At 42.9% G+C, this 24,680-nt stretch overlaps 1 protein-coding gene across 1 annotated transcript in view; it reads left to right on the forward strand.

The window, feature by feature from the left end:
* Positions 1-24,680, forward strand: part of nhlrc2 (NHL repeat containing 2) — a 77,275-nt gene that overhangs the window by 2,522 nt on the left and 50,073 nt on the right. The window contains exons 2-4 of the mRNA XM_055646897.1: positions 10,534-10,686; positions 20,203-20,658; positions 23,558-23,679. Of these exons, the coding sequence (XP_055502872.1) occupies positions 10,534-10,686; positions 20,203-20,658; positions 23,558-23,679 (731 nt within the window). The remainder of the gene's footprint in view (positions 1-10,533; positions 10,687-20,202; positions 20,659-23,557; positions 23,680-24,680) is intronic.

Here is a 24,680-nt window from a genome sequence, read left to right on the forward strand (position 1 = left end):
CTAGCTCCGGAGTGCTGTGGCCGCCGACTCCCAACATTCGCGGAGCGTCGCTGGATTTGGAGCCGCGGAGCTGGGGGCTCCGTCCGGCCGCGGGCGGCGCCGGTTGGAGCTCCGACCCCGGCAACTCTACCCCTGGCTGCGCGGCTCCAAATCCAGCGACGCTCCGCGATGTTGTGTGTCGGCGGCCACAGCGCTCCGGAGCTTGCCGCACGGCGACCCGGTAAGGCATTGCCCGCTCCCCGCTGGTGTCCCAGCGCTGCGACGCCGCCGACTCCCGACATTCGCGGAGCTGGGGCGTCCGGCCGCGGGCCGCGCTGGATTTGGAGCGCCTCGCAGCCAGGGGTAGAGTTGCCGGGGTCGGAGCTACAACCGGCGCCGCCCACGGCCCCACCGGCCACAGAGCTGCGGAGCTTACTGCACAGCGACCTGGTAAGGCATTGACCGCTCCTCGCCTCTCCGACCAGGTAGGGGACTAAGAATTAAAGTTTACCCCTTCACCCCCCTTCACATAAAAGCCCTCCAAACTAACTGACTAACATTTAAGCAATGATTTACAGATGTTTAAGTGTCTCCCGGTCTCCAGGGAGGAGGCAGCCGCTACAGTAGTACAGACCTGGGTTGACCGTGGGTCGTTTTGGGTCAAGTTTGGCGCCAAACGCGAGCTTTGGTGCGCAGACGACATCTGGAAAAAATGGCCGGTTTTCGGAGCTTTTCGGTTTCTGGAACTCCGGATAAAAGGTTGTGCACCTGTATGTGCTTTCAAGCTTCTGTATCTTCTGCATGACGGGAGCGGGGAGAAGTGGGAGTGACCGGAGTGAGAAAGTTCCTTGATTATGTTGGCTGCTTTCTGGAGGTTGGGAGTGTGGTCTGCGTGATGGACTGGGCTACATCCACAACACTACAATTTATTGTGGACTTGAGCGGAACTGTTCGAAAACCAAACTGTGTTGTAAACTGATAGTAGGCTTTCTGCAGTGCATCTGGTTTCTTCTGTCGTTGCTCATTGCATACAAGATTGATTTTTTTCTTCACTCTGTCAATAAATCAAATGAATGCCCTCCGATTCCAGGTTCAGTCACTCATGGAAACTTCTTATTTCAAGACCCTTCTTGTATCAAAACATATCAAAGCCCTTCATAAGTTTGAAATCATTTAAGAAATTTCCTTTTCCTACTTTTCTATTTTCACTATCTAAATAGGTTCCTCATCCTTGATAGTATTCTGATGAATTTTCTATACACCCTCTCCAAGGTCTAGGTGTTGTGTCGATAGCAGGGCAAGAAATTATACTGATCCAAGGCTAAGGCTCAACCAGTAAATTAACATTTTGCATGATTTCCCTGCTAATGGATTCAGTACATAAATTCTTAAAGCCAAGGATCTCAATTTTTTTTATTTTTTGTAACATTATGATTTATAAGTAAGCCACCTTTACAAATGCTTCTCCTTTAAAACTGTTCAGCTTATATAACTCAATATACATTTTGACGTTTTTCCGAGTTTCTGCATGCTCGTCCACAGCTAGGCCCCTTATTGTTTAACATATTTCCAACTTTTTGATAAAACGCTTCCTATTAAGGGGGATGGCAAAGTGGCGCAGTGGTAGAGTTACTGCCTTACAGTGGCAGAGACCCTGGTTCAATCCTAACTACAGGTGCTGTCTGTACGGAGTTTGTACGTTCTCCCTATGACCGCGTGGGTTTCCTTCGGGTGCTCGGGTTTCCACCCACATTCCAAAGATGTTGAATGTCCTGATGGTTATTGGGAAGAGGCTGTTCCTGAATCTGGCCATTACAGTTTTGAAGCTCCTATATTACCTTCCCGATGGCAGTAGTGCAATTATTGCGTGGCCATGGTGGTGTGAGTTCCTGATGATGCCGACTGTCTTTTTGACATAGTAACTCCTGTAGATCCCTTCGATGGTGGGGAGGGCAGTGCCCATGATGGACTGGGCAGTGTTCACCACTTTTTCCAATCATCTTTGTTCCTGGATTTTTTAGTTTTCGAATCAGGCTGTGATGTAACCAGTCAATATGCTCTCTACTGTACACCTGCAGAAGTTCAAGAGAGTACTTGTCAACATACCAAATCTTCACAATCTTCTAAGGAAGTAAAGGCTTTGATAGTCTTTCATTATAATTGCATCAATGTGCTGGGTCCAGGACAGATCTTCAGAGCCCAGGAATTTAAAGTTTTTGACCGTCCGGTCGATGAAGACACATTTGTGGATACCCAGACCCTTTTTTGAAATCAGTTGCTTGGTTTTACTGATATTGAGAACAAGGTTGTTGTTATGGCACCATCCGGTCAGTCGATCAATCTCTCTCCTACACTTTATGTACTTTACCTCCTACACTAAATTGAGTATGGTGTCAAGTAATTTTCTGACCTTTAGAATGTATTTGCCTCTCGCAGTGACTATTTATAAAGGTAGCTTTATAATTTTGAGTAATTTTAAATTGCTGTGCTCAGAGATTTTGGATCTGACTAAGAACCCCATATTTTGCTTTCACAAAATGTTGTGGTTGAAAGTTTTGATGAAATTATGGTTAAGCTTTACTGATTACAATTAATTACATTGAGTATGAAATTCATTCATTTATGAATAAACAAAAATCACTTAAAAGTTTGTCAAATTGATTTGGAAAGTTTTTGCATGGTAAATGAGCAAAACTCAATTGACGGTAATAGTTTCAAGAATATCTTAAGTCAAGCACAACATAGTCTGGTGACAGACACAAATTATCAGGATCGTTGGTTTTTGAAGTGATTAATATTTATACCTGTACAACAAAATACTTATTACATGATTGAAATTTAAAACGAATAATCTTTAAAAGCACAAGTGGCAATTCTGTAATGGTTTAGATGCTGCTGGTGTTACTACGGAAAACAGATGCACGGAATAGACTCGCCACTCCTAACTGCGTTATCCTAGAATAGACCTTTAGGAAGCAACTTTCTGGACAAAGCTGGCTCCAAAATAAAAAAGATATCTAATTCAATAATTAATATCCCCATAAAAGGTTTAAAATTTTAAAAGTACATGTAAACAAACAAACAAAAACAAACTAATTTCAAATTATTTAATTAATTTTAAATACTATTAATTTAATTTGTTTAATTCAGAAATATGTAAATCACCAGAAATGTTCCAAACGTGGCGGTACCTGATGGTTAACCACGGGTAGCGAACCCTCGGCTCAGGGGGGAGGAGTTGAGCGTATCGGAGTGGGAGACGTTTGGTCATGGGGTCTGACCCGGGGTATTTAAGGTCGGGTCACGCCGGGTCACTGGTGTTGGAGTTGGAAGCAGCACAGTGACAGTAATAAGCACCATTTCATTCACATAACTTTGTTTTCGCCTCATTCTTGGCTGGACTTGGAGTCCCCGCCACACTGGTGACCCCGACGACCAAGAGTGGCATCCTGGACAAAGTTCATGCAAAAATGTACAGCGCTCAACCCGCTGCTGCCACCTACGAGGCCGAGCTCAACACAGTAGCCATGTAGCCCTGAAGCTGCCTACCTTTTGGACCTCGCATCCGGGGGTATGGTTCCGTCAGGTGAAATCACAGTTCCATGTCCGCGACGTAACGGTTGACGAGACCTGGTACCATTACGTGGTAGTGGCTCTCGACCAGGAAACAGCCGGTCGGGTCGTGCTGTGCCTCGATAACCCGCTGGCGGTGGGGAAGTACGTAGGCCTCAAGGAGCAGCTGCTCCGGATCTACGGGCCGAGCCACATGGAGCGAGTGGCGCGAGTCCTCAACACGGGCGGGCTCAGTGACCGGAAGCCCTCGGCCCTCATGAGCGAGATGCTCACGCTCATGGGTGACCACTGGCTCTGCCTTCTATTTGAATACGCTTACCTACAGCAGTTGCTGCGAGATATCCGCCGGCAGCTCTCGGGGGAGAGTTTCGAAGATCCGCTCAGGCTAGCGGCGCGCACTGACGAGCAGTGACTGTCCAATCAGTAGGAAGTGGGTGCGCTGGAATCCCTAGACCGGATCGATTCAGCGCCGTGAAAGGCACAGTGGCCCAGGGCCACGCCCACAAGAGCCACAGACCAGACAAGTGGCACAGGAAAGAAAGATGTGGTGCCCACAAGAACCACAGACCAGACAAGTGGCACAGGAAAGAAAGATGCGGTGCTTTTACCACCAATGCAGGGAGGCAGCGGCCCATCAGTGCCGCCAACCCTATGCGTTCCACGGAAACTACGGAGCCGGCCACCGGTAGGTTCCATGGTGGTCAGCGAAATCCATCACTTGTACGCCTGGGACGGGCACTCGGGGGGTAGGTTCCTGGTGGACACTGGAGCGGACGTTAGTGTTTTACCTCCCTCCGGAGCGGACACCCGGACCAGTGACCGCGGCAAAAGGGAGTCCCATCCGCACCTATGGCGTCCGTACCATCCCCATTATATTGGGCGCGTGCCATTTCACCTGGCCTTTTATGGTCGCAGACGTGGCCCGACGCTGCTGGGTGCAGACTTCTTGCGGGTGCAAGAGCTCCCAGTGGATGTGAAGGGCCAGCGCCTCGTCCACGCGAAATCATTGGAAGCACTTTCCTTGCGGTGGACAAGTCTACGCCCAACTTCTGGCCGAGTTTCCAGACATTGTTACCCCGGAGTTCGGCTTGGCCAGCCCGAAACACGGGGTTGAGCACCAGATTCTCACCTTGGGCCCACCGCTCCACGCCCGCAGGCTTGCCCCTGACCAGCTTCAAATTGCCAAGGTGGAATTTCGCAACTTGGAGGCCATGGGCATCGTCCAGCACTCCAACAGCCCATGGGCCTCCCCGCTTCACATGGTGCCAAAGGCTTCCTGGGGCTGGCGGCCTTGTGGGGACTATCGCTGCCTTAATGAGGATACAACTGCGACCGGAACCTGATTCCCTGCATTCAGGACTTCATAGCCCATCTGGCCGGGGCTAAGTTTTTCTCAAAGATTGACTTAGTCCGCGGGTACCACCAAATCCCCGTGCGATCGGAGGATGTCCCTAAAACTGCGATCATCACCATTTTTGGGTTGTTTGAATTCCTGCGGATGCCCTTCGGCTTCAAAAACACCGCGCAGGCTTTCCAGCGCTTCATGGACACCGTGGGTCGGGGGTTGGATTTCACCTTTACCTACTTGGACGACATCCTGGTGGCAAGTTGCACACGGCAGGAACACTGCGCCCACCTTTGTTTGTTGTGCCAGCGCCTTAGCGAGCATGGCCTGGTGGTCAACCTCAGTAAGTGCCAGTTCAGCCTCCGGGCCATTGACTTTCTAGGGCACCGGGTGACGCGGCACAGAGCAGTGCCTCTGCCCTACAGGGATGAGGCCATACGCCGGTTCCCGTGGCCTTCCGCGGTGCGAGGACTTCAGGAGTTCTTGGGCATGGTGACATTCTATCACCGGTTCGTTCCGGCGGTGGCTAACATCATGCGGCCGCTGTTCCAATTGCTGTCTGGCAAGCGACGGGAGGTCCATTGGGACGCCGTTGCTGTGGCAGTGTTAGAAGGGGCAAAGGATGTCCTGGCTCGAGCGGTCATGCTGGCGCACCCGTGAACAGATGCCCCCACTGCTCTTAAAGTGGATGCCTCGGACTCCGCAGTCGGCGGGGTCCTGGAGCAGTGTTTCGACAGTCAATGGCGGCCTCTCGCCTTCTTCAGCCAACAGCTGAACCCAGCGGAATGTCGCTACAGTGCCTTTGACCGGGAGTTGCTCGCCTTACATCTCGCGGTGCGGCATTTCTGGTACTTCTTGGAAGGCCGGCACTTCGTAGCCTTCACGGACCATAAACCCCTTACATTCGTGTCCGCCAACGTCTCGAATCCTTGGTCAGCAGCGCCAGCTCACAGCCATATCGGAATACACCACCGACATCCGGCATATCCCCAGTAAATGCAACCTGGTGGTGGACGCCTTGCCCCGCACGGAGATCGCAGCCATGCCCGGCTGTCGGGATAGACTACTCTGCCTTGGACGAGGAAATGCCAGCTTACCCCACCTCAAACTCCGGATTGGTGCTGGAAGATGTGCCGTTGGGTGGTTCCGTTTTATGTGACTTGTGTACGGGACAGCCGCGGCCGGTTGGCCTGGCGCCGTTGTGTTTTCGAGGTGATCCATGGCCTGGCCCACCCATCGATCCGGGGCACGGTCGCCATGGTGGTGGCAAGATTCATCTGGCACGGTCTGCAGAAGCAGGTCGGTCGCTGGGCACGGGCGTGCATCTCGTGCCAGTCATCCAAGAGACATCGGCATATCCGTGCACCGATACAGGATTTCTCGGTGCCACACCAGCAGTTCGACCACGTGCACATCGTGGGGCCGCTGCCGCCATCCCCAGGTGTGTCGCATCAACTGACGGTGGTAGATCGTTTTACGCGGTGACCAGAGACCATTTTTGCCCAGTCGTGCGTTTGGCCCCTTGTGGCAAACTGGATTGCCCACTTCGGGGTTCCCCTGGTTATCACCGGACAGGGGTGCCCAGTTCACATCAGAGCTGTGGTCCACGATGGCCCGCCTGCTGGGGACGCAGCTCCACCATTCGACAGCATACCATCCCCAGTCGAATAGGTTGGTGGAGTGGTTCCACCGCCGTCTCAAGGCTGCCCTGAAAGCTCGCCTTACGGGAGTGGATGGATGAGCTGCCATGGTGTTGTGGGGGATTCGTACTGCCCCTAATCCTCGGCGGAGTTGATGTGTGGCACTCCGCTCACTGTCCCGGGAGAGTTATCCAGGCCACTGATGGGTCCCGGGAACCGCCGTCCTCTGTGCTGCTGTACTTGTAGGAGAGAGTCGGCGCCCTGTCTCCTGTCCGGACTTCTCGGGCCCTTTCGATGTGCAACCGGCGCTGGCGATCTGCCCTTTCGTCTTTTTGCACTGCGACGCCCACCGGTCGCCCTTGCAACGGCCCTATGAAAGTCCTTTGTCAGGTGCTGCAGCATGGGACAGCGACATTTGTACTGGACATGGGGGCCGGCAAGAGACTGTGTCCGTGGCGCGCCATTAAGCCGGCCCATTTGGAGCCGGTTCGGGTGGCCCAGCCTCCTCGTCGCGGGTTCCTGTATGTTCTGTCCGGGCGGGTCAAGGACTCTGTTCGTTCGGACGTGTTTACGCGGTTATGTGTTGATGCAAGAATAGTACTTCCATATTTGTGACATTGATGAAGAGAAATATCTGCAGTTCCATGTAGAATTCCTGTATTTCGTACAAAATTTAAAAAGCACAAGTGCATTTCAATTCAAATGTAATACTTCTTATACGGCACCATGACAGTCATAAATTTATGATATTAATTGTACTGCTTATTATCCATTGATCATTGTTATGGCACTTTTTAAATGAAAAACACACGAAATTTGCCCTCAATCCTACCTTTTAAACACATATTTAAATGAGAAATATTGTTCAACAATGTTCATGCCAGTGTGGGAATTTTTTTCTGATGGAAAGACTGGAATTACATTTTGAGCATGTCAGTCTCATTCTCCATAAGGATTACGCGTTAAAGATGCAGCACAGAAACACGCCCTTTGGACGCCGGGTCCGTGCTGACTAGCAATCATCCCGAACACTGGCACCATCCTACACACTAGGGACAATTTACAATTTATGGAAGCCAATTAACCTACAAACCTGCATGCATGGGATGTAGGAGGAAACTTAGAGAAAACTCATGCGGTTCACAGGGAGAATGTACAAATTCCATGCAGACAGCATTCAAGGTCAGGATCAAACCCTGGTCTCTGGTGCCATTCTACCACTGGGTCGTCCCAAGTCCTAGTGCGTAAGTGGCACCGTGTATGTCGAACATAGTACATTGAACAGTACAGCACAGGAATAGGCCCTTTGGCTCACAATGTTTGTGTCGGACATGATGCTAAGTTAAACTGATCTCATTTGCCTGTAATTTATCCATATCCCTCCATTCGTTGCACTTCCATGTTCCTATCTAAAAGCTTCTAAAATGCCACTATCGTATCTGCCTCCATCGCAACCCGTGGCAATGTCTTCCCCACCACTCTCTATCTTAATAAAAAAACTTGCCCCGCACATCTCCATTCAACTTTCCCCCTCTCACCTTATAGCTATATCCTCTAGTGTTGGACATTCCACCATGGGGAAAAAGGTTCTGACTTACCCAATCTATGCCTCTCTTAATTTTATATACTTCTATCGAGTCTACCATCAATCTCCGAAGTTGCAGAGAAAAGTTTAGCTGTGTTAGGTAATCACACAGAGGTGATGGGAAGGAGAGTGTACCCTTTCTGACTCAACATCCAATCCTTAAACGTTGATAGCCACTGAATATATCTGACAGCTCACTCCCCATAAAATTGTATGTACCATGGACTCTGCCAGAAAATATGACTTTGAACATGAGAACATCTTCCAATAGTCATACATCATCTATGTGTTGATCGAGTGAAACACTTCTCTGTTGAGGAGGTCATATAATTAAGTAGGATTCTTATGCTTATTATGAATGTTGTCAATTGCACTCGCAGCAATGTTAACAAATCCCACTGCCAAGATAACACCCGTATCTCACCAAAACTGAAGTATATAAAATTAACTTTGCAAATAGACCATTTGGTGACCTCTCTCATACTGCAGTGAGCAGCAAATTGCGATACATGACAGAGGTATGGTATGACCACTTGAAGTAATCCCCTTGTGAGGGAATTCAAAGTCAATATAACCTTGACCTCAAATCTGTAGAGCCAACTAGTAAACAAGCTATTTTAGATCTAGTGTCTAAAAATGTAAGTAAAAGATACCAACAACAATGGCAGACATTAAAAATAATATTTCATGACTTTCAACAAAGATTATTCTTTGAGAAATAAGAATTTAATGAGAAGGATAATCAATTGCAGCTAACCAAGGAAGTAAACAATAATGTCAAAATGGGGAAAAGAAGGCATATCATGCCGCAAAAATTAATGGTAGGCCAAAGGATTGTCACCCGTTTCTAAAATTTGACATCAAACAGGGACAAAATGAGAGTTTGCAAGCCAGGAATGCAAAAACACAGCAAGAGCTAGTAGTGTATAAATACGATGAGAGTAACTAAGGCAAACAATCGTCTCTGGAGGATGAGGCTGATGAATTAATAATGGGAAAAAAATTTCAGGGAAACATTTTTTTCCCCCGTCACAACAGCAAGCCGACGGCTCAGACTGGGTTAAAACTGGGTATTTTCCTTTCCCCCCCCGATAGCCCCCGCCTCAAGCCCTCACCGCCTCCAGGACGCTTGCCAGGACTTCCTAGTAACTCGGACAGAGCAAATATATGATAGTTGTGAAATGAAATACATGAATGCTTTATGTAAGGATAATCATAACAATCATTTCCTTTAAGTATTTTAGTATACATTTACTGTAATTGTATAATGCTTATTCAGTGTAATGGAAACTATATATCAATACAGATGGATCCTGGGGCCCATGTCTCTAACTCCCTGAATATGGCAACATAAGTAGACCAAGTGGTAAATAATATAGTATAGCTTGCCTTCATTGGTCAGGGCATTGAGTATAAGAGTCAGGAAGTCATGATGCAGCTTTAGAGGACTTTAGTTAGGCCGTATTTGGAGTATTGCGAACAGTTCTGGTTTCCCCAATATAGGAATAATGTGGAGGCATTGAACAGGGTGCAGAAGAGGTTTACCAGAATGATGCCTGATTAGGGGGGTTTAGTTACAGGAAGAGATTGGACAGATGTTGATTGTTTTCTCTGGAATGCCAGTGGTTAAGGGGTGACCTCATAGTAGTATATAAAATTATGAGAGGCACAGATAGGGTAGACAGTCAGAATTTTTTTTTCCAGGATGGACATATAGAATACTAGTGCACATAGCTTTATGGTGAGAGAGGCAAAGCTTAAAGGAGATGTGCATGGCAAGTTTTTCGCACAGAAGTTGGTGAGTGCCTAGAATGCATTGCACGGGGTGATGGTGGAGCCAGAAACTATAGTGGCATTTAGAGACATTTTTATAGACACGTGAATATGGGAATAGAGGGATATGGATTATGTGCAGGCAGATAAGAATCGGCATATGTTCAGAATGGACATTGTGAGCTGAAGGGCATGTTCCTGTGCTGTACTGTTCTACTTACTTGTTTATGGGGTAACATTAACTAACGTGCTTTAGTAAAGAATACATCGGCACAATATAGCGTCCTTCAGATACATTCATAAATTTGCTTGGAATCGTGAATGACCCAAGTTTTTCACTTGGAGGTAACTGATTAATATTGGACCATGCTGCCAGGGGAAGTGATGGAATCAGACAGAATTACTATGTTTAAGAGGTATTTAGACAGACACTTAAATAGGCAAGACATAGAAAGATACAGTACTAGACAGGCAAAAAAGGGATTATTTCTGTGTTCTACACTCTATGTTTGTATACCTGACCAGTGTTACATGGGTATAATCTTTCCTGGATAATGTTTTTTGGTATATTTTCATCAACTTGCTATTTTCAGTGTCAGCAAATGTTAAATAGTATATTTTGTGTCTTTTATTGTCAGGTTTGGAATGGATAAACACTGATGGTCCTCTCCGCTTGCACACTGACCTGAGTGGTAAAGTGGTGGTGCTAGATTTCTTTACTTACTGCTGTATCAACTGCATGCACTTGCTGCCAGATCTTCATGCTTTGGAGCAGAAATATTCTCATGAAGGTATCATTCACAATTGATCTTCCCTAGCGATACATGAATTAATCTGTCATATAAGTAAAGTTAAGGGGGCTGTACAAGGACTAATATGTTTTCACAGTTATTGTGATTGTTGTTGCTACGTGTCTATAATTTAAATGGAAATTAATTTACAAATGGAATAGTTTAACTATTTATAATTGCAGTTTTGTGTGTTTGACTGATTCACCCACACCTCGACTAATGGCCCCAGTATTCTTGATCGGCAGTTTAATGTTTTATAGCTCTCTGGAAATAGCCTTTAAAATTAATGGCTCTCACCACATCTTACATTTTGGTAAAACATAAAATATGATGGTGTGAAATATCAAACTTAAAAATAATATCTCCACCATTAGGACCCTATTAGCTTTGAATTCTCGACGAGGTGCAACTGTATTAGATATTTTACTAAAAATGTATTGTTGAATTGCTGAACCTCATGCTTACGTTTGAATTGTAGATAAATAAAATACTTAGTTTTAGTTTCTCACAGATATCATGCATAAATTCATTGGATTTTATAAAGTATACAATATTTAACTGCAACAACAAAAATGGATCTGAAAAGAAAGATCAATCAGTTTCTGTCAGGTAGCATTGAAATAACTTAGAACAAGACGATACAACAACATGCCCTTTGGCACATTTCCTTTAAGTGTTCACCTCGCGTTAAAGCTTTACCATATATAAACTTCCATCGGGTCTTCCCTCAGTCTCTAATGGGCTTGTCCTGTCCCACAGGCGATTTTTTTGGGCGACTACAGGCGACTGCCGCAAAATTTTCAACATGTTGAAAAAATTTAGGCGACAGTGGCGACAATTTTTGTTGATGTAGGTGTTGTCGTAGGTGCTGTCGTAGGTTGTCGCCAGGTGTCATAGGTGAATTCCATTAAAACTAGTCCCTGGCAGTTGCCTAAAGAGTCGTCTAAATGGGACAGGCCCATCAGAGAAAACAATCCAGTTTGTTTATTTGCAAAATAAAAATGTTTGTATGCCATCCAGTCAAATTATACTACGTAGGAGTAAATCAAACCATACATAAGTAGTGCTAATAGAAAAAGTACCGTTGTGCATAATATAGTGCATTTATAGTTTTACAATTACAAGGTCCATAATGAGGTACATTGGGAGATCGGGACTAAAGCGTAATTTAGTAGTCTGATAACAGTGAGGATGCTGGTGCTCCAGAATCTGGTATTTTGTACTTTCAAGCCTTTGTATCTTCTGCCCAACAAGAGAGGGGAAAAGAGGGAATGACTGGGGTGAAAATGGTGCTAATTGGGGGAACCAAAGGGGGAAGGGGCTGTTATGGACTGACCTACTTCCACAACTCTTTGCAATTTCTTGCGATCTTGGGCAGAGCTGTTGCCAAACCAAGCTGTGATGCATTCCGATAATTCAATATCAGAGCCTATAGCCTCTAATCCAGGCAGCAACCTGGTAAATCTCTTCATCCGCATGCCTTCCCAGTCTGCTAATCCTTCCTGTAAAGGAACAACCAGAACCGCACACAGTATTCCAAATGCAGCCTAACCAGAGTTTTATAAAGCTGCAATATAACTTCCTAACAATGGCTTGTCTTTTAAAAGCAAATATATCGTTTGCATTCTTTGCCTCTTTGTCTATTTTTGTTACTGTTTTCAGAGAGTTATGGACTTAGACCTCACACCCTCCCTAAATCAGTGCTGCTAAAGGTCCTACAGTTATTGCATACTTCTCCCTGACATCGTACCAAGGCCCTATCCCCGAACTCTACCTCCACTACATTGACGACTGCAATTGGTGCCACCTCCTGCACCCAAGCTGAATTCACTGGCTTCGTCCATTTCACCGGCACTCAACTTTCATCTGGCACTCAAATTCACCTGGACCATTTCTGACATCTCCCTACCGTTTCTATACCTCACTATATCCATCACAGGTAACAGATTACTGACCGACATCTACTGCAAACCCACTGACTCCCATGGCCATCTGGACTACACATCTTCCCACCCTGCTTCCTGTAAGTTCTGAATCAAAACTACCAACTCACCATGGATCCTATGCATCTTAATCTTCTGGATCAGCCTGCAATGAGGGTCATTGTTACAAACCTTACTAAATTCCAGGTATCTAACATTTACTGTCATAGCTTCATCAACCACCCTTATCAGTTCTTCAACAAAGCTCAACAAGTTTGCAAGATAAGATCTGTCCCACATAAAACCATGCTTGACTGTCCCTGATTAGCTCATTTTCCTCCAAATGCAAATAATACATTGTATTATTATAAATATTATATATTACATCGTATTATTATTATAAATCCTCTTCCGAGGCTTCCATAGTACAGATGTGAGGTTTACTTGCCTATAATTAGTTATCTTTATTTCCTTTCTTAAACCAAGGAACAGCATTAGTTCCTCTCAAGTCTCCAGGACCTTGCCAGTGGCTAGAGAAAGGATACAAATATATTTGTGAAGACCACAGCAATCTCCTCTCTTGCCTCTCTCAATAACTTGGGATTCCCCCCCCCCCCCCCCCCCCCCCCATCAGGCCCTGGTGAGTTATACATAGTTATAGAGCTACAGAGCATGGAAACAAGCCATTCGGCCAACCATGTTCATTTTATTTATTTTAATCCCACTTGCCAATTACATATATTGATCTGTTTGGCCTTGCTAATTCCCCGTTTGAGTTATTTCTGGCTTTAGTTTCCTCAAAGATACTGACAGATTTCATTTTGCCAAACATTATATTTCTTTTCTTTTTTTGACCAAATGTATATACTCTCACGTGATCCAAGGATCTCTAACCTTCCCATCCTTGTCCGTCCTCCTTACTGGAACATATCAGTCCAGAACTTCGATCAGCTGGCCTTTGAAAGACTCCCTCAAGTTAAATATGTACAAGGTAAATTTCTGTTCCCAAAATACTCTTCCACTGAAATACCAATCACTTGGCCAGTTTCCCAATACAAGATCCAGTATGTAGCAATGTTACAAAATTTTGAGATTTTAAAAATCAAGCCTGCAATTTATCCCATCAGCTAAAGCATAAAAAGAAGTTTAATTTGACACCTAATTCACTTTCATATCTTCAGTATTAAACAAGTTATGGTCATTTTCATACTTGGAAATTAGCATCTTGTTTCCTATTGCTTTTCCATTGACTTAACACAAAAGCTGTGATCGAGGACAGTCAAAAGCCCATAACTTTCTTAAAAATTAAGAGAACTGAAAGAAATTTTCAGTTATTTTAGATTGAAGCATTCTGAAACAAATATGAAACAATCTTACTTGGATGACCTGAAATTAAAGCATATAATTAGTTAGTTACCTAATTGTAGCTAATTACAAACTTCAATTACTAGATCTAAACATCTATCCATTTCTTAAGAAAAGATTAACATTTTTAAATAGCCTAAGTGTCCAAATAACATTCACACAATAATTCACAATATAACATGATTTTTAAATCTCATTGTCATGAATTTATAGGCCAAATGGAAGGGATTTAATGATTAATTCCTGTAAATTAATGGCCATTTTAATCATCTTGCGAGTGGGTTTTTGTGGAACGCGATCGATTGGAACGTTGCGGTTTGCGGTGAATTTGAACCCCATATCGGTAGGAAAAACACTGCTGGTTCGTATATTTACATAATCACGTTTTCGCCAATGACATTTTGATTAAAGTCATCCTAAGAAGTAAGTTTATATGTAAAATAAACGACTTACCTTATGTTTTGTCCCCTACGTGAGATTCGTCCCGTTGACGGCATTAGAAGTCGCCTTTTTATTTTACTCCAGTGATTAAATTGTCCCGCGATTTTAAAAAAAACTTCAGAGAACGCAAGTCGGAACAATTTTGCAGCATCAGCTAGCAGCCCGAGAATATATATCTCCGACAGGCAGGAAGAGAGCGGCATTTTAACCCCCCCCCCCCCCCCCCCCCCCCCCCCCCCCCCCCCCCCCCCCCCCCCCCCCCACTCAAAGGCGCGCACACGGCCAATGGCAGAACTGCAGCACCGCTGAAGGTAAGTATTGTAACATACCTACAGTATGGTCTCTCTATCCACATCCTATATCAAGAAGAAGGGTTTTGGCCCGAAACATTGCCTATTTCCTTCGCTCCATAGATGCTGCTGCACCGGCTGAGTTTCTCCAGCTTTTTTGTGTACCTTCGATTCTCCAGCATCTGCAGTTCCTTCTTAAACACAAATGCTATATCAAGAAACTATCTTGAATGCACCAAACAAACTGCCTCATTAGCATCTTGCACTAATGAACTCTCAGTCAGTATTGACAAAGTTAGTATCAACCACTATGACAACCCGGTTGCTTTTACATATTTAATCTCTCGACATAGTGGTTCCTCTATCTCCCATTGCCTATTGGGAGGTCTATAATATAATCCCATCAGACCCAATGCAGATTTCTTATTTTTGATCTCTACCTATATTGCCTCAGTGGAAGAACTTTTATTACTACACGTTGTCTCAGGACCTGACTGGGTACTTTCTGTCATTAATCACCCTTGTATAGGATGTCTGTTGTGATTTCCATTTTTATTACAGCAGTAGATATTCCTCAACTCACCCTTTTAATCTTTTAACTTGTAACCTCCTCTCAGTGGTGCCCTGACCCCACCATTGATTGCAGATTTCACATACATCTAGAGATGCTGCCTGACCCGCTGAGTCACTCCAGCATTTTGTGTCTACTGCAGATTTCACATATCTACATTTGCATTCCCCACAGCCCCACAATCATAATAGCTATGGTATTGCTCTTCAGTGCACCATTAAACATGCCAATGGATTTTTTTTGGTCTATTAGTTTAAACTCTTTATTTGGTCACAATTCTTGAGGGAAAAGTATTGAAATTTTAAAACATTGTAGAAAACATTCAAAATCTTATGAACAACATGATAATTAGTGTGTGTATTCCCAGAGTGGTGCTCTCTCACTACAAAATACCACCTTTTGTGTAGTTAACAAGGGAAAGCTGGGTAGTATTAAAATCAAAAGTACCTTCCAGCAACACATTCACAAATATCAAATATTACAATAGGATATGTTATAATAGTACTTTATTTATCCCACGAGGGAAATTGGTCTGCCAACAGTCATAAAACACAACAAGATACATGAAACATGAAATTAAAGTGACAGGTGTAAAGTCCAGGATTGGGGATGTGCAAAGATGGGGGAGGAGGGGGGGAAGGGGAGTCTAGTCTACCCCACGACAGAGGGGGAGGAGTTGTACAGTTGCAGGTCTAATGAGTTTTCAGTGAAACACATTCCCGACTTGGTAATAATATATAATGCATTGTCAGACAAAATCTTCATATATTTCCTTTCACTAAAAGTTTTCCCCTTATAGAATATTATTAATTTTTTTAACAACTGTGACGCATACAAAATGATATATTTTATCACTACGCAAATTGACAATCAATTCCAAAATTATACGGAGCTTAATTTCATGCTTAATTATCATTTAAAAAATATGTTGATATTAATTGCTAGTAAGAAATTCAATCTTAAAAGTGGAGGCATTGCAGATTATGAGTTCTTGAATAACAATTCAAATGTAGTGGTAGTTTTTAAATATAAACATGTTCCTAACGTGCTTGAATTTCCATAAAAGGTGCATAATGATAGAATAAAAGGACTTCATGACACATAACAAGCAAAAGATTTGTCATTGCCAAAATAATTGTATAACTTATTTCCATAAAGCCTATAAAGTAATCAAACTGATCAGGTTAGGTGACTCAGCAAACATTAATACGTGAGACGAGTAAAATATCAAGTCAAGTCAAGTCAAGTTTATTTGTCACATACACATACGAGATGTGCAGTGAAATGAAAGTGGCAATGCTCGCGGACTTTTGTGCAAAAGACAAACAACAAAACAACCAAACAAATTATAAACACAATCATAACACACATATTCTTTTACATAATAAATAATGGAAGGAAAAACGTTCTGTAGAGTTAGTCCCTGGTGAGATAGGCGTTTACAGTCCGAATTGCCTCTGGGAAGAAACTCCTTCTCAACCTCTCCGTTCTCACCGCATGGCAACGGAGGCGTTTGCCTGACCGTAGCAGCTGGAACAGTCCGTTGCAGGGGTGGAAGGGGTCTCCCATGATTTTATTTGCTCTGAAATTGCACCTCCTGTTGTATAGTTCCTGCAGGGGGGTGAGTGAAGTTCCCATAGTGCGTTCGGCCGAACGCACTACTCTGCAGAGCCTTCTTGTCCTTGGCAGAGCAATTCCCAAACTAGATGGTAATGTTCCCGGACAAGATGCTTTCCACCGCCGCTGCGTAGAAGCACTGGAGGATCCTCGGAGACACTCTGAATTTCCTCAATTGCCTGAGGTGGTAAAGGCGCTGCCTTGCCTTACTCACGAGTGCTGAGGCGTGTGATGCCCATGTCATATCCTCAGAGATGTGGACTCCCAGATATTTAAAACAGTTCACCCTATCCACAGGATCCCCATTTATCCTCAATGGAGTGTACGTCCTCGGATGATGTGCCCTCCTAAAGTCCATGATCAGCTCCTTCGTTTTTTTGATGTTCAAGAGGAGGCTGTTATCCTGGCACCAGAGTGCTAGATCAGCCACCTCCTCCCGGTAGGCCTTCTCATCGTTGTCTGAGATCAGGCCCACCACCACAGTGTCATCAGCAAACTTAATTATTGAATTGGAACTGAACCTAGCCACACAGTCATGTGTGTACAGGGAGTACAATAGGGGGCTGAGGACGCAACCCTGGGGTGATCCTGTGCTCAGGGTGAGGGACTCCGATGTATTCCCTCCCATCTTGACTACCTGGGGTCTGGCGGTGAGAAAGTCCAGGACCCAGGCACACAGGGAGGTGTTGAGCCCCAATTCCATTAGATTCCCGGCCAGTCTGGTGGGGACTATCGTGTTGAAGGCTGAACTGTAGTCTATGAACAGCATCCTCACGTAGCCCCCCTTCTGGCTGTCCAGATGGGAGAGAGCGGTGTGCAAGACCTGGGAGACCGCATCGTCCGTGGACCTGTTCGGACGGTATGCGAACTGCAACGGGTCCATGTTCCGAGGGAGGAAGGCGCAGATGTGATTCTTCACCAGCCTCTCAAAGCATTTCATGACTACCGAGGTAAGGGCCACCGGACGGTAGTCATTCAGACAGGCTGGGGAGGCATTTTTGGTACCGGTACAATGATGGATTTTTTGAAGCAGGCAGGGACCACGGACTTGTCCAGGGAGAGGTTGAATAATGTAGTGAGCACTGGAGCTAGCTGCGTAGCACAGGACTTGAGTACTCGCCCCGAGATGCCATCGGGGCCTGCAGCTTTCCTCGTGTTCACCCGTGTCAGTGCCCTCCTCACGTCGTGCTCGGACAGCGAGAATGTGTGCACATTCCTCCCTTCAGCTTTGGTAGCCAGCCCGCTGGTGGTATTGTCGATAGTCGGCAGACCTGGAGTGGTGCTGCCCCTCTCGAAACGAGCGTAAAAGGAGTTCAGGTCGTCAGCTAGGGAGGTGCCGGCACATGCGGATGAGGAAGGGGTACTCCGGTAGTTGGTTACAATCCGTAACCCCTGCCACAGGCTTCTGGTGTCCTGCTGCTCCATCTGTAACTCCATCTTGTCCCTGTACCTTCTCTTTGCGTCCTTCACCGCCCTTCGCAGTCGGTAGGACTCTGCCTTGTAGACGTCCATGTTTCCTGATGCCAGGCCCGAGTTGTAGGCAGCGGTGCGAGCATTCAGGGCCACACGAACAGACCTGTCTACCCAGGGTTTTTGGTTCGGAAAGGTGCTTACCCTTACCGTGGGGACGATGTTGTCGGTTACTGTTGCGATGAAGTCCATGACTGCTTCCGCGAACTCACTGATGTCACTGGAACTTGCTTCGAACATATTCCAGTCGACATCACTCAGTGCATCTTGCAGCATGGCCTCTGACTGGTCGGACCACCGCTTTACGTCCCTCGTCTCTACCGCTTCCCGAACTATCCTCTGTTTATACTCCGGCAACAGGAAAATAGCAGCGTGGTCAGATTTTCCTAGGGGAGGGAGTGAAACGGCCTTGTAGCCTTTCCTGAACGGTGTGTAGCAGTGGTCCAAAGTTCTCTCCCCCCTGGTGGCACACGTGATGTGTTGGTAGAAGTTCGGCAAAAGAGGGACTGCTGACCACCCAAGATGCTTGCAACTTTATCTCAACTGGGTACCCAAAACACTAAAAATAGACAGAAAGCATTTTGTAATCAACTGAAGATATTTGAAAGTAGGATAACCTGTTAAGTAGGGAAACCAAGTGCATGGTCATGAATTGTAAGGAAAATTGCATATCAAAGTATAAAGAAATATATGAAAAGATGGAGAAAAAAAATTTCATTGCTCTAATTGATTTTACATGTCGGACTAAGAGAGTGCTTGTCTGTGCATGTTTGTAATTAATATTGGAACATATAATTATGAGTATATAATAAAGGGGCAATATTCTTGTATGGAAAATCCCACCCAAATCTCAATGGCCAGGCAAATTTGCTACTGAAAAATTTGCTATTTTGACTTGGATGTATGTGTAGGATAACAAAGTGTTCTAATAGAATGCCGCACAAAAAATACTTAATTTGCAGTTTCTACTTTAAATCGGATAAAACATCTTTTTTTTTTCAAATACCCTATTGTTTTGCTCTTTTTTTGTAGGAGGTTTTGCATGTGTCTAAATTCTCGCAGATACTATCTGCTTCTGTAGGATAGCAGAAGGGAACTGCTACATTAAGAAGAGGCTCCAGGGTTGATTTTTTTCAATCAAGTAGTACTGAGTATGATCCATCAACACTGCTTTCAATAACACAAGATTACGCTATCTTAACGCACCTTAAGATGCCAACCATGCCAAGTAAATAACTATGTATCCTGCAGATTAATTTATTTTTGTGGATGTAATGCATGTGATCAGCTTTTTTGTTTGTCTTGAATCTTCTCATTGACTAATTGGTAGTTCATCTTAAAAAAAAAAAAAATATTTTATATAGAAATAAACTGTTTCCTTGTAACCTCCTTGCAGCAATTGGACATCATTGTCTTTTAGCACAGTCTATCAGTTTCACTGCAAAGCGGTCATAGAATTTGACAAGCAATCACTTCTATTGACATTCAATAATGTAACAAACATACGGCCTCTAGTATTTAGCTTGCAGTAACACAAATAAATGTATAGCTATTAAAAAATTTTTTTTTAAATGTCCATAAGAAAATAAAATTTTGTTATTGCGAGTCTAAACCTCTCCAGCCCCAACCCTCTATTCCCCTTCGAATCGATTGTTTTATAACACGGTTTTCTATAATGCAAAGATTTCTGAGGGAATGCAGGACTATTATAGCAGGACTACAACAATTATTTTTGATATTCTTTCAATCACTTTATATTGATTACTTTTATTTTTTTAAACTTTATTTTTTAACTAATTGTATTTTACTATTATAATTCTTCTGTTTATATCTGTTCCAGATGGACTGGTAGTTGTTGGTGTCCATTCAGCAAAGTTCCCGAATGAAAAAGTTCTTGAAAACATTCAGAGTGCTATTCTTCGTTATAATATTACACATCCAGTTGTAAATGATGCTGATGCAAACCTGTGGCATGAACTTCAGGTGACATGTTGGCCAACACTTGTAATTCTAGGTCCAAGGGGAAATAGGCTGTTCACCCTGGTTGGAGAAGGACACAGAGAAAAGCTTTTTTCCTTCATTTCGGTGACATTGAAATATTACAAAGAAAAAGGCAAAATTAAGGATCAAGGAATCAAACTGAAATTATACAAAGACTCTTTGCCACCTTCTTCTTTGTTTTTTTTGGGTAAAATTGCAGTGGACAATTCCACGGGTAACTTAGCAATTGCTGACTCTGGCCATCATAGGATTTTGGTAATAGAAAAACATGGACAAGTTCGTTACTCCATTGGAGGTAAGACTATAATCTGATTTCTACATTTAAAGTAAATATATATTTTCATTGATCAAGCATGCTAGCAAATATACCACTTTTAAGCAGAGTAGATAAATTATTATTCAATAATCAAATGATAATACATGCTTGTGGAAATACAAATATTAGATATGAAATCAAATAAATTCTATAAGTACACCAGAGGTTGATGAACATATAAAAGAGTTCTAGATTAACAAGCAATGAACAGTTATGGTGAGAATGGATTTGTTTGGTAGCTAACTATCCTACTGTGCACTTTTAATACTTCAGATTCCCATAGCATGTGTTTTTTTTTAATTTCTTATAGATAGGAACGTTTTAGAGGGATAGAGGGTTAACAACTGGTAAATGGGACTATCACAGATAAGCATCTTGATTGCATGGATTAGTTGGGCCAAAGGGCCTGTCTCTGTGCTGTATGTATCTATAACTATTTTTATCCCTATCATTCCACCTTTAATGGTACAGTGGAGGATCAATTGAGTGAAAATCAAGCTGATAAAACTAAAATTATATGGTTTACATTATAGGGTTTGTACTAGCAATGATGGGAAAACAATCACTTCAATATTCAGTGGCCAATAATTAGTGTACCTTTACACATAAGTTTGATGGATCCTTTCATGCAAAAACAATTAGCTGTAGTTACAAAACTATACAGTTTTCCTTCATAATCAGGCTATACCTAAACTAAAGCAAAACCAAAGACTTGTAGGTTGATGTACAGGCAGAGAGAACTAAAGGTGCTGTCGTCAATTCTAATATTGTAGTTTTAGTACTGGATTAACTTGAAGCTCAACAGGAAAGTATCTGTTTTGTGAGAAAATATTTCATCTTCTCAGCTATTTTACACATAATATGCAAAACTAATTCTGCAAACCATCACTTTTTATTAATTGGACCTAATAATGAGAATTCATAAGCTCTTAATATGTTCATTTTTATGTGAATTGTAAATAATTACCAAAATAAATATTAACAACATCAAAATTGATTTTTCTAAGCATATCCCTTCACATAAAATTGTAACTGAAACTCATTTTTAAAAGACACCACTCAGGAAATCTTGGTCAAAGATTGAAGTTTTTGTGGAACATATTAAAAGAGAAAAAGTTTCATATAATAATTCTCCTTCACCTTTTGGTACATATTATTAAATACAAAATACAATGTAAGTGACATTTGTTATTTTCTTAGTATATATCTTCATGCCTAATTCATTGCGACCAACCACACCCTTGTAAGCAATAATTCTGGAAAACTATCTCAGCAGTAAATGCTTATCAAAAATTTGAAAATATTGTTTCCACTTGAGTACAAAATAGTAATCTGGCTCTGATATCCTTCCAACAGTAAGTAGATTTGTGTCTTTTTAGATAGAAAATAAGCAGGAATTTCTACTGATGGTAAAATTACACTAAACAAAACTGATAAAGAACGATGAGCATTCCTTATGAGTTTAATTATTTGTATTAGCACAGTCATACTGTGGAACTTTAAACTTGGAATGAGTTACAACCCTGCTGTTTTGGTATCTGAATATTACAAATTCTTCAGCTAGGTTCCAAAGTCTCACATTGAGGGATCAGACTTGAAGAAAGTTACAAGGAAATGCAGATGCTAGTTTACAAAAAGACATAAAGTGCTGAAGTAACTCAGCAGGTCAAGCAGCAACTCTGGAGAACATGGATAGGTTTTGGGTTGGAACTCCTCTTCAGACTCAAGTTATATTAATTTAATCACATGTTCTGCACAGGTGCTGGGGTAGCTCTGATTTAGTCGTCGATGTGGCAGAGAAAGAGTTGGGGGACGGTGCCCGTGTACAATTGTAACAAGGACTGTTCAACGTAACCAACAGAAAGGGAGGCATAACTGGGGCCCATGGCCACACCATTAACTTGAAGAAAGTAAGAAGAGTCAAAAGAGAAGTTGTTCAGTTTGAGGGCAAGTCCTGCTAGGCAGTTTTAGTAGAGGAAAACTGATTGTGTCTTTGTTCAAGAAGGAATCGGATGGTCTTGAGAACTTCCTGATGGGAGATGGAGGTGTAAAGGGACTGGATGTCCATGGTAAAGATGAGGCAATGGGGGCCTAGGAATTGAAAGTTATTGTAGAGTTTAAGGGCATGTATGTAAAGTTAATTAAGTCAACGAGTTCCATACGGGTGCAGGAAGCAACCCCGATGCAGTTTTCGATGTAGCAGAGAAAGAGTTGGGGAATGGTGCCAGTGTAAGTTTGGAACAAGAAATAATGTTAATGAAGTCAACAAGTTCTGCACGGTTGCAGGAGGCAGGAGGCAGCCCCAATGCTGTCACCGATGGAGCAGGAAAAGAGTTCAGGGATGGTGGTGCCAATGTATGTTTGGAACAAGAAGTAAAGTTAATTAAATCAATGAGTCCTGCACCTCTAAAATTAATGAAATCAACGAGTTCTGCACAAATAAAGATAATGATACCAGTCTGAAGAAGGGTCCCGACCATAAACGTGTTTTCCAGAGAAGCCACATGATCCGCTGAGTCACTCCAGCATTTTGTGTCTATTTATGTCAGATTTGAGGACAAAAGTCTGGGAATTCCTATTATCAGAAAGTGTGAATCTTAAATATTTTCTCCCTGATGGCTGTCAGTACTCTTTTTATATTCAGGATTATGGGAATTGAACAAGAAGTTTTAATGAGTAGAAAATCAATCTGTATCCATGTTGGATGACAGAAATGTGCAAAGAGGCCATATGGCTCATTTCTGCTCATATATCTGTTCCATCAACTCTCTTCAGCTCCTTATTCTGAAGCTTGTGATAACCTTTATATATGCAGATAGATGTTTATAATGTTATTGTTGAAGAATCAAGTATGTAAGATTTTTCTTTTAACAACCAGGAAAAAAGAGCGGATGGAAAGATGGGAGTATTTTAGAAGCCACTTTTAATTCGCCTCAGGGGATATTGATGAAAGATAATATCATCTACGTGGCAGATACTGAGAACCATGCAATTAGAAAGGTAAGGGGGAAAAAATATTTAAATAAAGCTTTAGTGCTGGGCTTATGCTGTTTACTTTCTGTAGAGTAAAATTGTTTATTTGTTTCATTTAGTTTAACTGCATAACTTGACATTAAAAATGTAAATGGATCTAGTGGTAGTGTATAAATTATTTCTGTTGCTTTCTATAATCATTATTTTGAATTAAATTATAATAATAGAAGGAAATGTCATTCCAGCCCATTGCAGGAAGAAAAAAACGTTTTAAAACATTTACATAAATATAAATTTATACCATAAATTAATACACATGCAAACTGCCTATAGTCTACTTAGCCTTATGTAGGTATGTTACAAAACCTACCTGAATCGTCGATGAGACTCTGCCCCCACCCCGTGTGCGCGATTTTGGCGCTGTTTAGAGGGGGCGGGTTTAAAACGCGATTTTTACTAGGCTGTTGCAATCGAAAATGTTCAGCCTAGTAAATCATTAACGGAAAATCGCTGAAAGACCCCGTCGCAAAAGGTATTATTAGATTTTATGGCCTTGTATAATAGTTATAGTAGTTTAAAAACCACTCTCTAAACCCGCGACCTCTCGCAGCCCCAGGGTTTTATAAAGCAAACAATTAAAGGTATGTACCTTATTTTTACATTAAAAGGGGCTTCTTAAGAACCCTGTATATAAAGTTTTCTATAGCGAATAGTTCATTTTGGGCTCTTTATATCCCGCAGTATTTTTCTGGGCATTTGGGGGCACAAATCCACTGCAATGTGAACGTTCTAAACCAGCGCGTTCACAGGATCCCACTAGAAAGCCGATTTAAATTGACTTTAATTTACAGCAATTGAACACTAAATTCCTTCCATTTGGCCTATAAATTAATGTAAATGAGATTTTAAAATCATGTTTTATTGTGAATTATTTGTGAATATTATTTGGACACTTGGGCTATTTAAAAACGTTAATCATTTATTAAGAAATGGATAGATGTTTAGATCTAGTAATTGAAGTTTGAAAT

This window comes from Leucoraja erinacea, chromosome 15 (assembly GCF_028641065.1).
Source record: "Leucoraja erinacea ecotype New England chromosome 15, Leri_hhj_1, whole genome shotgun sequence".
Taxonomy (NCBI): Eukaryota; Metazoa; Chordata; class Chondrichthyes; order Rajiformes; family Rajidae; genus Leucoraja; species Leucoraja erinaceus.